Below are 17,007 nucleotides of genomic sequence, written 5' to 3'. Positions count from 1 at the left end.
GTTCATTATTTCCTTTCTTCTTCCCTTTGCAAGAAAGCTTTGTTTACCAAACTCATCACTCCAAGACTATCAACTGGTAGTGAATATTTCTTAGATGCGCTGAAGTTTTGCTTATTGTGTTAATAGAGTAATACCTAGGGGAAATGGCTTGATTGAAGAGAAGTTTAAGAGCAGTGGATTGGTTTATTTTAGAACATGAACTATGGGGAAATGCTTTAAACTTTTCATGCAATAATGTCTCTATTTCTGAGTTAGGGAATTTGAAAGTCTACCTATTTCAATCTAATTGACTTTACCCAGGCATCCCATTCCAAGATGCTTTAATAGTCATTCTTATCATATACCTATTATGTACCAGTACATACATAAGTCTTAGTTACCAACAAATTAATTCCAATTTCAATCCGCATCTCTCTACCTGGACGACTTCTTTAAATGCAACCCAAACTAGCCCATTTTTTGCTCAAAGGAAATAGACCATTGAATTTCCCTTAATAGCATTTATCATATATCTCTTTATTTATCACACCAGATCCAGTGGGACAAGATTAGATTTTGGTCTCTTCCAAAACAGTGTGGCTTGCTGGTCAACCACCCAGCAAGCCATGGGCACAAAAGTGGCATGCTTCCATTTTTATTTTCTTTGTTCAAAGTCATCATCTTTGGAGATGCCTTGTTAGTATCAGATTAGAAGTTTGTGGAGAATATCAATGGGTCCAGTTTAGCTTGGACACTATGGTGCATTCTCCTTCAGGGTTTCCTTCATGTTTTCCTTTTCATTTTCTTTCACAATTTCATTAGCCTTTGTGTCGGTTGAGAGCCTAAAACTCAAAGTAGGCGTTGCTTGTTGAGTTTCAGAAAAGAAAGAAGGTTTTACCTCCATAGATTGGACGGAACTAAACAATTTCTGTGGCGTACTCTCACTCACTGGGTCAACCGCAGTAGGATAACTTAGGTTTGCATTCATCGATGATTCTCTTGATACGATATTTTGAACTTTATGTATTGGTTGAGATGAATCACCACCCCTTTTTTCACAGACAGTGCTGAAAGGGATGGCACAAAACACAAGATCTGAAGGCAGCAACTTAAGGTCATTGGCTGGTCGGGTAATCACAAACCTATAAGGAAAATAAAAGATGAATTCTGAGCTTCTGTGGCTAGGAAAGAATGGTTATAGGCAATGAACAAAATAAAGACATCATTTTGCTGGGTCAGAAGAGGAACTGCTTTTGTTTTGCTTTGCTTCATTGGTTTCTGATTGATAGTAAAGATCTCTGGGACTCCGAATAGAGAAAGTCTTAGAGGAGGGATTGGGGACCTTAGGAATTAAATCTCCCTTTTTGGGGTTTGCTATTCTCACTGTTTTAGTGGGAAAGGAATAAGACTGTGATTTGGTTTGCTGATCTCTAAGGACTTCCTAACTCCAGGTTTAACTTCTTTGAACATGCACTACACTAATGAATTCAGTCAGTACAAAATTGAACACCGAGCCAGGCTCTGTCAAATTGGAAGATAACAGGTATTCCAGATATTTCCATCCTGCCTTAGGCCTACCATAAGCTAGTACTCATGCAAATAGGTTTCACACAAAGTTCTATTTGAAACTTTGACTGGTAAGCAAAGAGTGAATGTCAATGAATCTTAAGGAAAATTCAAAGTCTGTATTTGCATAGGAAGACTTTGTAGGGAAGCAAGTTGTCTTAGCAAAATATCAGATACATAGCAAATCCTTAATAAATGAGTTAATTAATACCTAGTGTTCATGACAGAACACAGAGAGGATAACCTCCTATGACTTTCACCCTGTATTTCTTCACTGCTGTCCTAAATGGTTACTTCTCTCCTAAACATGGACCCTCAATGCATGACTGACTTTCCTTTACTGAATAATTTATCCATTATTATCTTTCCATTGAAAATACTGTAACCTCTATTTTATTTTAAACAAGATTTACCCTAATCACATATATCATTTGAAACAGGAGTGCCATTTCCTTCCTTGAGATCCTCTCAAGTATAAACTGCATATTTTCTCAATTACCACGTTCTACAGGTTTTCCTGAGGTGTTGGGGCCAGGGATTAGAGTTCAAGCAGAGAAAGAGCATGCCAGAATCAAGTATGCTTCTCAGTATTGCTTCCATAACCTCACACCTCACGCACTTACTTCCCGGTGAGTTCTGTAAAGTTATATAACCCTCCCCACTGATTCCTCAGTGCCATCTGTAGACCTTCATGTTTATTTAGGTCTTTGGCACTTGGGATATAATTTCCCCCCCAAACCTCAGGGCCACTGTCATCTTATGTGCTTGTAGTATCTCTGTGGTTTACAGCTCTGACATCCAGACACATTTCTATGATTTCTACTACTGAATGATGGTTTAACTCCAAACCATTTTCAGGGCCACATTCTGTATATTGTCATTGCCTGTCAAAAATCTTAAGCTTCAGTAAGTCACTCTCCAACCACAACACCCCATCATTCCTTCTCTCTCATTTCCTTCCTCTGGGTATATCTGCTCTAACTTTTTCAGGATGTCCAGTGTTACTGTCTTTTCTCTTTACAGTCTAGCATTGCTTCATGGTTAAACCTCATTGCATTTTTCTTAGTAGTTCAAGTCTTACCTTTCTTCAATTCCCTAAATTACTTTTATTTTCTTTCTCAGCAATGCCTATGAACTGAGAAATCTTAGTACTAAATAAAAATCCCCAAAAGTATACCTCCCACCTAGATATATTATAGGTCTTCCTAAGCATCTGTTATTTTTCTCCTTTTCTCTTATTAATAGAGAAATTACAGGGACTTTTTTCTTCTACTTGTTTTGTTTCTTTCTCTTTCTCCTAGAATGGGTTTCAATTGTCTATTTCCACTCCATAATTTTTAATTCCTCCTTCTTTATTGACTACTGTGCATTCCACTGTGAGAATCTTGTCTAGGGCCTAAACAATTGTATAATCTCTAGATGGTATCTTCTTTTCTTATATCCTCTATATACATTTCCTCTCTCTTCCACACTCCTGGCAGAAGGATCTCCAGCTAATAAAGTTGAAATCTGAACAAAGTGCATCCCTGATTTATAAGCACAAAGCACAGTGGTTGGAAAGAAGCACTCAATAAATATTTACAAAATGAGTCCAGCAAAAAACAAGTAAATCTTTCCAATGCAGACAATGTCTTTAGCTTTAGAAAGTTGTACAATCGTGGGTGGAAGTTAGGTTGCAAAAGAACTTATTTAAAATTTAGGTCTGCATATTTCAGTTTTCACTGAGGTCCCAAACACCATCCTCCTTAGAAGGCCAATATTAATTGGACCTTAACCATCAGCATTCCTATTGTTTACACTCATTCTTCTTTCTTCCTACATCATGATTGACCAGAATCTTTCCATAATAACTGTGGACTCTGAGCTATGGAGTTCTCTTTCACATATAAAGTAGCTTTGGTTCTCCTGCTTGGGTGGGTGGCCAGCACTTTTCAAATTAGCACACTCCCCTTTTATGTTCTGGGTTGTGCGCCTCTTCATCTATCATGCGGTATAAGCCAACACATAAGATTCCAAGACAATCTAATGAGCCACAGAATAGTTGTCCAAATGTGGTTCTTGGCTGTGAAAAAAAAAAGAGAGAAAAACGTGTCTGCTGGGCACATTCATCAAGCAATAACAAGCACTTATTCAAATGTTATTTTCCTTTTTTTTTTTTTTTTGCTGTCCAACTTTAGAAGGCCTGAAAGACATTTCCTAATATATTTATGATAATAGTGTTTAGTGACCTGGTAATTATAGTAACTGATGATTAGTTTTGAGATACTAATCTGTGTTATTTGCTTTTTTTTTTTTTTGTCATTCAAGTTCTTCCGAGAGCCTCGGATGCGTGTGGTACGTGTGTATTCTTATTACTTTTCCTATTTGGTGACCATCATTGAGAATTATCAATGAGCAATGGGTTCCAAATTCAGTTTTTGAGTTAGTCCATGATTGGGATGTTAGATGACCCCCAAGGACTCATCTTATCCCACTCTTACTGAGATCACAATCTCAAGCACACTTCTTGTTGAGAGCCACAGCTGAAGGGGCCCCAGCAAACTTTCAGACTGCCAGATGATGATTGGCTCACAGCGGCCCCAGCAACATCTAGCTGATTGGCTCCTCTGCGGTGATGCTCATTGGGCTGTTTCCCCGCCCTTTCAGACTGCCAGCTGATGATTGGCTCACAGCGGCCCCAGCAACATCTAGCTGATTGACTCCTCTGCGATGATGCTCATTGGGCTGTTTCCCTGCCCTTTCAGACCACAGAGCTGCTCATTGGGGGACTTTTTTGGCTCCGCCCACGTGACCCAGCCAATCGGCCTCAAGAGCAGGAGGATTGTGGGAGGTGGCGAGGCTTATGGTTTTGGGGAAAGGCTTGTGGGAAGCCAGTGGTGGCAGTTGGGCTCTGAGGGTTTTTCCTGAGGAGCTGTTTTGTTTGACATGTGTAGTTCTAAAAATAAAGTTAGTTTCTTTTGACAAGTGGCTCCTGATTGTGCCCAGCCAGACTGTGGCATTTGGTGGCCTGTACGGGGAACGAACCCGCGACCTTGGCGCGTTATCAGCAGATGCTGAGAGCCACAGCCGAAGGGGCCACAGCAAACTTTCAGACTGCCAGCTGATGACTTCTTACATTTGGTCTCTGGCTCTGGCCAACAAACTTATCACAAATAGACAATGAGTTCAAAAGCAGCAGCAGATAGGACAAATAGGTTCAGAAAGGGCAAAAGAAAACAGTCTGCTCGGTTCTACAATTTCTTAAGAAAAGAGCAAAGTGAGTGAAGGTAAGACACATGGGCAGACCAATCTATTATTTCTCTGATACCAGCAGGCGGTTGCCAGCTGCAGTCTCTGGGCATAAAAATCACTCACTAGTCAACTGCAGATGAGGCACCCGGGTCCACAGAAATGCACAAGATCAGACAATACTGTGGGAGTGTTTGGAAAGTTGTTTGTACCTGGGCTTCCAATGCCAAGAGCATAGGATGTGCCCTTTTGGGTAGCATATATTGAGACACACTGGGCAAGGAGGCCTGGAACACCATACTCCTTGTGAAGGGAGCAATTTTTTCTGATGTCCACTGAACCAGAAAAAGATGTTTCCTTGTCAAGGTCTGCCTCTAACAATAACACTGGACAGGTGGATAACAATATTAATCAAAACCAAACCAGCGCTTGGAGTTGTGGCCCATGCCTAGAATCCCAGTGGTTCAGGAGACTGAGACAGGAGAATTGCAAGTTCAAAGCTAACCATGATAATTTAGCCAGGCCCTAAGCAACTTATTGAAACTCTTTATTCAAATTAAAAATAAAAAAGGACTAGGGATGTGACTCAGTGGTTAAGTGCCCCTAGGTTTAATCTTTGGCATCAAAAAACAATAAACAAACAAAAAAGCAACACACTGATCAGTAGATTATTCATGTCCAGTCTGCACTCTACTCTGATGCCTAGATGCGCCACTAGAATTTGCCAGAATTCTTATCACCTCCCTTGGCTATAATTGGTCATTCAGTAGCAACCTGGATTAAGAAAAGTCAAGCATTTTCTACTGGTTAGCCCACTGTGATTCTTTGACTTAATCACAGAGCTATTCTGCCTGAGGTCAGCTGACCTGATCAGATTTCTTTAGCATTGTGGTTACTGGAAGAATGGTCAGAGCCTGGGACGGTATTCCTGAGATGGAACCCTGCTCTGACATTGTGGAAAAATATGGTGGCTTCAGGTAAGCACTTGCTTCTGAAAACCTCAGTTTTCTGATCTGTTAAATGAAATTAATGATGATGCCTACTGCACAAATCCTTGGACAGATTAAGTGAAAAAAAATCTAAGATAGTCAGGCACAGGGAAAATACTTAGTAAGCTTTAAGTATTATAATTATCAGTAATAACCTTGTCAAGGTACAAAGTTATTAGGTATTCTTGCCCATTTTATGCTACAGTAACAGAATAAGTTATAAAGATCTAAGATTTATTTCTTACAGTCCATAGGAAGAGATGTTCAAAGTCAAGGGGCCCACATCTAGCAAAGTTCTTCTTGCTGTAGCACCCCATGGCAGAAGGTAGAAGGGCAAGACAGCACATTTGCAAGAGAGAAGGTAAATGGGCTAAACTAGTTCTTTTGCCAGAAGTCCACTGTCATGATAACTAACCCACTCCACTGTCTATTTCCTGGTATTGCTACAAAAAATAACAAGAAAATGCACTGAGTTGTAAAACAATCTATGAATATAAGATTGTATTAATTTTGTTACTGCTATTATTATTTCTGCGTGGTAGACCATCTATAAACCCAAACAGCCAACACAATTTTCAGAAACTCAGAGTGTTCAGGAAGTGAGAGAATCTAGTATGATAAGAGTAGACTCACTTGAATGTCTGATAAAATCGTTTGCTCTAAGGACAGAAGCCCCAGTTTACAACGCATTCTTCCAGACGAATACGTAGAGTAGCTGTCGGTCAACCCAGTGAACTTCTCCTTATCCAATTGTAGTTCCATCTGAGAGCTTACTCCTCCTGTCACCAGCATCTGAAGTAATTCCAGGACATGGTAGTTGTAGAAGGCCTGGGGAGCAAGGACAATTCATGTGTAATGTTAGAGCAACCAGCCTGTAAATGGTCGAGGTGTTCAGACCTGGAGATCCAGTGGACGTCACTGTTTGACATGGACCAGATAGTGCAGAGAACTTCTCTTGTGATTATTATTATCAAAGCCACTTTGGATAGGAGACTGGGTTAGGTACAACTGAGAGAAAACAACCTGGACCATGATCCTGTTTCCTTGGAGCTTATGCTGTAGAAGGAGGAGACAGTGGGTAATGATATAGATACCAAGGATTTCTTTCTTTCACAGATGACCAGAGGAGTACGTTAAGCCACAGATACCATAATTATAAACATATATATTTTAAAAATGTGTATTTAGTGGAACACCCTACAGACTTTCTCCTAGGGGTCTTCTGATACTATTGTCATCTATCCCTGGGCTATATTTTGGATGTGAGCCTACTTATACTCCTTTTGATTGTGCCTGACTTGAGGACAGACATTGACTTAGGTTTGGATTTCCCATGACTATTATTATACATTTCAGAAATTATAGGTTCTGGATAAGTAAATGTATGGGGTTTTAGAATGACTGACATCAAAATGAAACAAGATGATGACGTGGGTCTAATTATTTTGAAACAGGATTGAGTCTGAATTGAGTTCATTTTCATGAACTCCCTTTCTCCACAATTCCTACCACAATCTGTAGCCTAGGCATGAACATATTTGCAAATGTCATTCTTAACTTTCTATCTTTTAAAAAAAATCTATATTATACTTTTACTCCTGAAGAAATAAATATTACAGAAAAAAAGAATTATAGGAAAGCAATCATTTTTATAATAAATAATATAAGTGACTGTTATTAGTCTAGAATTCTTATCATTCATTTATCATTCATTTTATCGTCATTCAAACTCGGGTACTCTACTTCGGAAGCCTGTGTGATGATGATGGTGAATGATGAGGGTGGTGGTAATTTTCGAGACAGGGTCTTGCTGTGTTGCCTGTGCTGGCCCAGAACTCCCGGACTCAAGTGATCCTCCTTCCTCAGCCTACTGAGTGCTGAGATTATAGGCATGCACCACCATACCCTGCTGACGCCTGAATCTCTAAAGGGACCTTTTTACTAGTTTTCCCAACTTAGTTTTCTTCTCATTTGCAATCATGAATCAGATCATGCTATCTGCTTCCTCAAACTTAGATACCTTATTAGGGTCTTCAGAGCCCTTGGGATCTGATATCACCTCCCTTTCTTGGCTCACCTTCATTAACTATTCACTGCAATACACACACTAGTCAGTCTGCAGCAGCTGGACCTACTCTTTTCTTCTCTTCCGGCTTTGCTTTTGGACGCCTTGTTCATCTCTTACCAGCTTGGGTCTCCTCAACAGAATGAAGCTTATTTCTCTTTAGGATCCCATGACCTCTGGCTTTTACTCTATTTCCTTCTTCTGTATTTTATAGTTAATTGTTTATATGAAATAGGCCTGAGTTTGAATCTTGTATTGTCACACCCTTGACAAGTATTCTTGGGCAATTTATGCATTTTTTTTTCCTTTAAAGTTGACATGACAATACCTACCTTCTATCATTGTTTGCAGGATTTAATGAAATCTACCTATTAATAATTTCTATTCCCTTTATTATTAGTTCTCATGTACCTGGATTATCTGGAGTTACACTAACAAGTGCAGATCTATGAGATCCCAGATCTCCTGAATCAGAATTGATGAATGGAAGTGGGAGAGAGAATTCAAAGAATACCCTAGAGATTCTGACACTGCTGGTTTTCAGAACAGAGAAATCCTTCCTTGAAATTATGTGCTTTCTCAGAGGATGGCCTTAATCTACTTAACATCATCTTCAGAAGTGCTTGTTTTGAATGGGGCAGGTGTTTATGGGATGTAAAGGTATTTACTGACTACAATAGGCAGGAGAGTTTTAACAAACCAGTATTGCTAGTAAAATGTAGAGGTGGCTGGTACAAGTTGACTTAAGAAATAACATAAGTTATATGGATTTTGATTTTCTCTAAACTTATGTTAACTGTTAACATAGTTATTGGATTAAAAGATGACTTCACTCTATTCCTTGGACTGGGAGAATCTACTTGCATTTCTTCTCTTTGTTCCATCCCACTAGCACCCAGAAAGGTGCTTTTGGAATCAGCCCCCTGACATCCAGGAGGAAATAGAGGATGTAAATCCAGGTTGAGCCACAATCCGTTTAAGCACATGTGGCCCATAGTGTGAGTGATCAAACATAATACTGTTAGAATAATTCTCCTCTGATGAAAGAAAAGGTGTAAATTCTTGGGTTATCCTGCTGTTGATGGCTCTAGGGAAACGTGTGCTTTACATATTTAACCGAGAGGCTTAGCCTTTGAATATATCATTTCTTCAGTTTTGACATCAAAAGGATTGCAATTCTAAATTGGGGAAAATAATGGGATTTATATGTCACCCTTATAAGGTGAGTTCATCTCCTTATTCTTATTTGGAGTTCTTTGCTATTGACCTTTCTCAACTTCACTTTTTTTCCTCCCCCCTCCCCTCTCCTCTCCTCTCCTCTCCTCTCCGCTCTCCTTCCCTTCCCTTCCATCTTTTCTTCCTCCTTTGCTTGTTTTCTTTCTTTTCCTTCTCTAGAAAATTTCAAAGTTAAAATGTGTTTGAAATGTTTTTTGGACTTTGGACTGCAATTCTAATGCAATAGCATGTACTAGAATACTAGAATTTCTAACATTGAGTTTCCAATGTTAGAAAATGTTGCAGCCCAAGTTGTTTAAGCTTTTAACTGCAATAAAACATGAAGTCTCTTTCATAATCTGGAATATTACCTAATAGTATACATACTAATATCGAAGCCATCTGCTGTTCTTTATTCTGAGATTTTTCCAAAGGCCTTAAGATCAAACATCTTTTGGGAAATAACTTTTAACTCCAAGTGAGGCTCTATGGTTGGAAAATTGCAACTAACCAGCTGAGAGACCTTGAGAATTTCATCTAACTTCTGTGGGCTTCAGTTTTCTCACAAGTACAGGAAAAGTGTTCCCTAAGTTCTTGTCTATTTATGAGAATCTTTAGTTGTAAAGCTATGTAGGATTCTTGCACATAGGCCTGACTGGTCTTGCCATATTTTAGTTTTCATAGCACTGAACTGATAAAGATTTAAAAGCAAATATGAATTAGGTATAGACAAATTCTTCTAAACGGGACAGGAGTTTAGGTAGTATACCAGGGAATATTGTCAACAGTATCAACAGTATCAGTTGGAGATTTGGAGATAAAACCCATTATATTTCAGTGAAAATATATAATATCCTTCCAATGTAGAGATTTTAAACTTGTGTGAAAATATAAGACTTCATTATTTCTATGTGGCGACTACTTCATAACACACTACTGTGGGCTTTGCTGCATCCTGGGACTTGTATATTCATTCTCCTTAGAATTTGTAAGGATGATTGGGAGGGAAAGATGGAAAGTCACAATGAAGTTTTCCAAGTACATATAGGAAGGAAGCAATCCCATAAACATCATGTGGGAAATATTTCACCAAGATCAAAGTTGAGGCTGGTGTTCTTCTCTTATTTCACGGTTTGTTTGCTGAAGTGTGAGCCCCCTTTTCCTGGGAGAGTCTATTCTGAAGACATCTCTTAGCTTTGCTCTCCTGTTAGTGTGGGCATCTGGGAAACAAACAGTTTTAGTTTAATTATACCCACTGATTGTACAGCCATGGGGACCCAATCTCTCGGTACCTTGAGGTGGGCATCAGGTTGGAAGAGCCTAACCCCTAAGATATTCTTGGGGCAGGGACATTATAGTATAAAAGGAATGAAAAAAATAGAGGGAATGGTTGAATCTTGCCTCCCACTTAGGACTTCTGACTGGAAATGGGAAACCTGTCTTGGAAAGGAGAAGAGGATACTCCTATACTTTTCTGTGGGTTGTTATATTCTAATTTGTAGGGAGTGGTTTCTAAAGTCTTCTTAGCAATAGAAATATTTCTTCCGATGAAATCTTATGTAGATGTGCCTCAAATATGGCACAGAAAAAAAAGCAGAATTGCTCTAATCAAGGAGAGAGCAGTGTGGGAGGGCACATCTGTGTCTCTTTTCTGCCTGTCTCCTCAGCAACCTCTGAGCACTCAGAGAGTTGGATTCCTCTAAGAAAAACCTGAAAATTCTTGCATTGGAAAGATACTAGTAATAAAGAACTAGGTTTCTGGAGGGGCAGTTGATTGTGGTGGTGAGGTCTGTCTCTGGAATCGCATAAAGTTGGGTTTAAAAACAACTTTTTATTTGTCAGTGAGGTAGCCTTTGACAGATTCTACCCCTCTAAGCCTCAGAGTCTTTATCTATAAAATAAATCTAAGAATAGTATTTCCTTAATTGAGTTGACAGGAGAATCAACAAGGTAATACAATATGCTTTAGCAAGGTCTTGGCACAGGAGAAATGCTTCAAAGATACTACTCTTCCTATGACTGATATTGCTATTGTTATTGGTAACATCTCAACCACAGAATTTATGGGAATTAGTCGCATAGAGGTCTACTGTGGGGAAGATTTGCAGGTATGATCTAGGAGAGAAGAGCTGTGGATCTTGTTGATGTCTACCATGGATCTATGTTAGAGGGGATGATGGCCATGGAGCCCATAGCTGACATCCTAACTAGATGGGAAGAATGATGTCTTTGCTTCCTCCCAAACTCAGCCAGGAGATACTCTGTTATGTAAAGGAAATAAAGTGTAGGGTTTGAGAACATCTGCATATTCTGGTATTTCCAGTAGATGATGGTGAAGGTTCTCTTTTTTCTCTGAGGCTATTTCCATGTGACCAGGTGGTCAGATACAGAGACCAGCCAAGATCAAATGGTACCCAGAGGGGAGGAGCCTGTGACATTGGAGGCTCAGGGACAACTCCAGCCTCATCCTTAGGTTGGTTTTTCTTTCTGTGTGAATGGTTGGATAGGACATCATCCAAGGAAAGGAAAACAAGAGAGGACAGCACTCACTGATTGTGTTCGGTAGTCTGGTTTAGCTCAACGTTTCAGCATTATCACAGTGTGTTCATTTTGCTGTGCCATACATCATTAAAGATACATGTAATAGCTAGAATAGAAGGCTACCAGATAGGTATTGAGAGGTTCACTATCCCTGTGAGCCTCCTTGACATAAGTGGTGCCTTCTGCCCTGCTGCTCCATTGCCATCACCATTCCATAGACAGCTGACCAAGAGCCAGTCCTAAATAACACACTTATCAGGACTCTTTAACGGCTAGCTGATGGTCCAGCGTGGCTTGTAACCTCATGTGACAACTTCCTAATATAGGGCACACTTACTTGACTTTGTCTCTCTCTCATGGACTTCACCATCTAGCCTAAGAAAAGACTTCTGAGATTTTATGTAGCTCATTTTGTTTTCTAGCAAGGGATCATCTTCTCATCTTGACTGCCCAAGGTCAAGGTCACGCTCGCTCATGGTGCGTTATGGAAGTCAGCACTAAGCCTAGGTGCCAACACCTGGCTCAAGACTTAATTATCAAGTTGGTGTTTCCTATGCTGGCTCATGTTGTATGTTCATGTCCTTTATTTCTACTCTTCCAACCCTTCATCATCTATTCTGCCTGCCACGGTTCAATATACTCCCGGCTCAAAGCATATGTTGGAAACACTCCACACTAAAAACTGTTAAGTGGTGAGACTTTTAAGACATGATCAGGTTATGAGATCATAAATGGATTAATGCCATTATTGTTGGGGTGGATTAGTTATGACAGTAGTGGGCTCTTGATAACAAAGATGAGTTTGACCCTCTCCTCTCTATCTTTTTGCATGTGCTCTATTGCCTTCTTGCCTCCCACCGTGCGATGACACAGCAGAAAGAACCTCACCAGATGCCACACAGATGACTGCACCATGCCCTTGGACTGCCCAGTCTTCAGAACTGTGAGCCAAATAAACTTCTATTGTTTATAAATGGCCTGGTCTCCAGTATTTTGTTATAGAGGTATAAAACACCAAGACACTGCCTTCTGACTAAATAGAATCTGTGGCTTTATTCTGCCTGTGTGGCCCAGTGGAGCAGTGGAGTTTAATTAAGTCTCAAGTTTAATTTAAGGCATGAAGCTTCCTGCCACTTAAGAGTTTCTGAAAAGATCTGGGAGCTTAAACCCATCTAAAATGCATCCGCCGACAGGTCAAGTTCATCAGAAGTCACCTTCTGCCTGACACTCCAGTCATTAATTCCAGGCAAGTTAATTGACATATCAGTGACAGACAGTGATACAACACTCTGTCGGACAGAGTCACCTTCTCAGAAAAGTAACCTGACTTGATTCCCTCCAATGCATCCCTCTCTGGCTCAGTCAGGGGCTGTATGTTACTTAACCCTTTAGAAACGTGATAACCCACAAAATTGTTTAATGTTAAACTCTTCCTGAAGCAGTGGTATCTGTCTGAGAGTTCCCTGGGGTTCATGAGAAACCCTTCTATGGCTAAGAAAGGCAGAGTCAAGGGCCACATAACACCTTCCTTGATGTCAGGAGAAGAACATATATGTCCTGGTCACATTCCCCTAAATGTGCAAACTGCTTTGAGACAAGCATACCATTCAGGAATGGTGCCTCTTCTACACAGCATTCCAGAAGTACATTCTGAGTACACTCAAACTGTACTCAGAGCCTTGTTCCTTTAAGCAAGTGCATATTGGACTTTGGACCTTTTTGTAATCCTTCCCCTGAAAAATCTTAGGAGGAAAACTCTGAGGTAGTGGAACATGCGTATTTCCTTTCAGGTGTTTTTGCAGTCATTATAAATGGCCATACACAGATCCTGTATTTCTTAATCAAATTGCAATTCCTTCAACAGTCTGGGCAGCTACCTCCTGGCCTCTGCCTGTATAGTTTCTTCCCCAAGGATCTGAGTGGTGTGCATCTTCCTTTCCTCCAGAGCTTGAACAGCATGCTGCCTTCCCTGGGCACATACTGAAATCTGCAACTACTTCCCCAAACCCTACATTTCCTATCTCATCTTTCCTCAGTCTTTGTGATTGGCATCCTTTGTACATTACGTATTGATGTTCATGTCAGTCTCTTCTGTGAGTGCAAGCTGCACATAGATGGAGTCTGGTCTGTTTCCTCACTGCTGTATCCCTGCACAGTGTAGGAGTTTGATAGGTATTTGATGACTAGTGGATTTTATTCATGGGAATCCTGTAATGAATGCTAGGGATCTGCCTTATGGCTAAAGAGCTGCTGAAAACTAAACAGTGACCATGTACTCAGAAATGCATCACACAAGAGGGACAGTGGTGGAGGAAGATTTGACTTAACTCTGAGTAAAATTCACACTACCTAATGCCAAACCTTTTTCCATGAAACCCATGAGTCTCTTAGAACTAACTTCTGAAAGAGCTGTTGGGAAATTGTAGAGAGAAGAGAAGGTTCTGAAACCAAAGGCCCTAGTCTGTGGAGATGCACTTAAAGCTGAAGGGGTAGCATGAAATGTTAAAGTTCCCAGGGTCTCAAGTTTACAGTCTTGATCATCTCAAAATTTTGCTTCTCTCCTCAAGCAGTTTTGAGGAGAGATGAAATAATGTCAGTGCAATATTTTTTTTTAATCAAAGAGAAATCGGAATTGTGAATTGTGATGTTCTCAAACCTTAATCCACCCACTCACCTCTCTCCAAGAGGTTTGGGGGACTTCTTGGCTTAAATGGACTTACAGTGGCCAGGAGGGAATCCAAGAAGTTGCCAGAGAAGACGGCGCCTGTGGAAAAGGAAGCGCTCAGATGCAGGCTTGTCCCCGTGAAGTTCCCTTCCAGTCCACCAATCTGCTCAATAAAGTGGATGTTGGAAGGATTTTCTGCAAGGTAAGAGAGAAAGAAAAAGGGAAAGGCGGGCAGACAAGAAGACAGGGGTTTCCGTGTGAGGCAGGCCAAGGGTGATCACTTAGCAAAGGATTTGTGTCTTAATGTCTCTGTGGCTTCTACCCTTAACTCACTACATGTTTTTTTTTCCCTTTCCAAATATTGTCCTCCCCTAAAAACATGAGTCCCTCTTGAGTACTTCACCATCAAAGGAACATTCTTTTACCCCAGGCTCAGTTTGACCAGGGAAGTGTCCCAGGGTCACCCTTATCCAATTTATCTTTCCAACCAGAATACTTCTGGAAACAAAAGGGGGCACTGGGAACAATTGCATTGGGGAAACAGGCACCAACAAGGAACATCTGGCCACCCATGTGACCCAGATAGAAAGGCAGTACCCAGGTAGAGATGCTATTTCCCACCAGGACAAAGGGAGGGCAGACACATTGCATTTTATATGACATGGTGTTTATGTAGGCTCCTAGAGTTCATTGAGCCCAGAGTGAGTTAAAGCAGGGCTTCTTGAAATTTACTGTGCACAAGAATTGCTTGGCAACCTTATTACAATGCAGATTCTGATTTCCTCAGTCCAGGGTGGGGTCTGAGTATCTACACATCTACCAAGCTGCACATTTGTGGACCATGCTTTGAATAGCAAGGGCTTAGAGAATCTTCTTCATGAGGACAGTACAGTAGTACCAAAATAACCTGAGGCTACAACTTAGACCCCTGTAAGCAGAGTCTGTAGTCCATACAACTGGCTGATGTTGGGGAGAACAGAGGGCTGGCTGCCTTTGTTCCTGGACTATTGCTTCAAAAACATTTGAATAGCAAGAAGCATTGAAGATGGAGCTGCTACTTTCTATACAATTGGAAAAGATTCTGTTTTCCAAAACTCAGGCTCCTCTTTTGTACAACAATCCACTGTGGATGCAGGAGGTATCATTTGGACCTCTTCATGTCATTCTGTGGTAAACAGAACTTTGGCAACCATCAAAAAAATGATGATACTCTGGCTACTGTTATTTTTGTAAGTAACAAACTTTTCTTTTTTTTTTGTCTCTGACCTAGAGGTCTTATGTTCTACCAGCATCCATGAGACAGTGGCAGGTTAACTTGTTAGATTGCAAGTAGGATAAAATCTTAGAAACTTCACAGTGCTTGACATTATAGTTCTTGATATTACAGATCAAAGCAAATTCACTGGACATACAATCCAGAATACATTCTTTACTGAGATTGGATTATTCCTTAATTCTTTAAATTATTTCTCAGTAAGTTAGGGGGAAGTGTCAGACTGGTGGTATTAGTGAATCATTTTCTTCTGAGAACAGCAATATTTTTATAAAAGATGAGCAGGGCATGACTAATAGCAACCCACATCTCCTATACTCCCACTTCCCTCTCCTTGCAGTGCCAATCCTCAGGATATACATATAACCCATGAGCCTTTGTCCCGACTTCAGGGTGTCATTCTAAAGCATTGTCCTCACATTTCCTCGCTGTTTTCTTGCAGGCCCTTGTACCTTCTGTACTAAAGTGCTAACCGTCAGTCCTGCAGCTCCCATGTCAGTATGACCCTTTCCAGCCAGACAAAGAAACAAGAAATTGAGTGAGCTGGCAGGTGACTTGTTAGGCTAATTTGATGAGGTCTGCCTGGAGCCAGAAAATACTTGGCTGAACAAAATCTGTGAGTCCCTGGAGAGTGACCAGTTGTACCTATGGACTAGCAAGAAGCCAGCTAATCCCTGAGCCACTTTAACTTACAGTCTTCTAATTCATGAATTTAGTATATGTACACACAGGGAGTTAAAGATAGTTCAAAATGGGAAAAAAATACATGAATAAAAACGGCAGCTGACAGTCTCAAGATGTTTATAAATAGGCTGGCAGGTACCAGTTTGGGACCTATGGATGTGATGTGCTCAAAGGTGAATTTATGGGCCCAGGCCCAGGATCCAGGTGACTAGGTATTTCCCACCTGCTGCACTTTGATTCCCAGCTCCCATGGTGGCAGAGGGGGCTACTGATTCTTCTCCAAGTCCCCCTACTTTATTCTTAGGACGAAGAGATCTGTTCATGTAATTTGGTCCATGTCCCACTGGGCTTAGGTGTTCTAAATCACAAAATGCCTATTAAACACTTTGTGATATCATAGAATCAGTCAAATCACATGCCTAGGACCAGCTTATGAGAGCTTCTTTGAGTTGGCTCAATTTATGTTAAGAAGACATCATCTTCCTCTTTGTTTTTCCCCTTCTCCTCAGTTCTTCTCAGGAATGAATCTCAGCTTGTCCCGCAGTGTCCCATCAACACCTTCCAAATGCACCCAAACCTCCTTTCCTGCCCACCCCCATCCCACTGCTTCCTACTGGAGAGCTCCTCAGATCTTAGAAAGTGTTATACATGTTCATTTTCCATGAGATGTTGATGGGGGATTACAGCTAATTTTGTAATTTTTCCAAGGTGTGTTTCCATATTATTAGAAGCACATCACAGAGGGTTGGGATTCAGATGATGCAAAGGAGATATTTGGGAGTTGAAATTTAATGACCTCAGG

The 17,007-nt window shown here is 40.6% G+C and overlaps 1 protein-coding gene across 1 annotated transcript in view; it reads right to left on the bottom strand.

The window, feature by feature from the left end:
* Positions 1-733: 733 nt before the first annotated feature.
* Positions 734-17,007, bottom strand: part of Kcnu1 (potassium calcium-activated channel subfamily U member 1) — a 163,824-nt gene continuing 147,550 nt past the window's right edge. The window contains exons 24-27 of the mRNA XM_077792717.1: positions 14,304-14,443; positions 6,396-6,590; positions 3,489-3,607; positions 734-1,121 (exon numbers count right to left, since the gene is read on the bottom strand). Of these exons, the coding sequence (XP_077648843.1) occupies positions 734-1,121; positions 3,489-3,607; positions 6,396-6,590; positions 14,304-14,443 (842 nt within the window). The remainder of the gene's footprint in view (positions 1,122-3,488; positions 3,608-6,395; positions 6,591-14,303; positions 14,444-17,007) is intronic.

This window comes from Urocitellus parryii, chromosome 14 (assembly GCF_045843805.1).
Source record: "Urocitellus parryii isolate mUroPar1 chromosome 14, mUroPar1.hap1, whole genome shotgun sequence".
In the NCBI taxonomy this organism is placed as follows: Eukaryota; Metazoa; Chordata; class Mammalia; order Rodentia; family Sciuridae; genus Urocitellus; species Urocitellus parryii.
The sequence above is the reverse complement of the archived record's forward strand: the minus strand, read 5'-3'. Positions and strand labels throughout refer to the sequence as shown.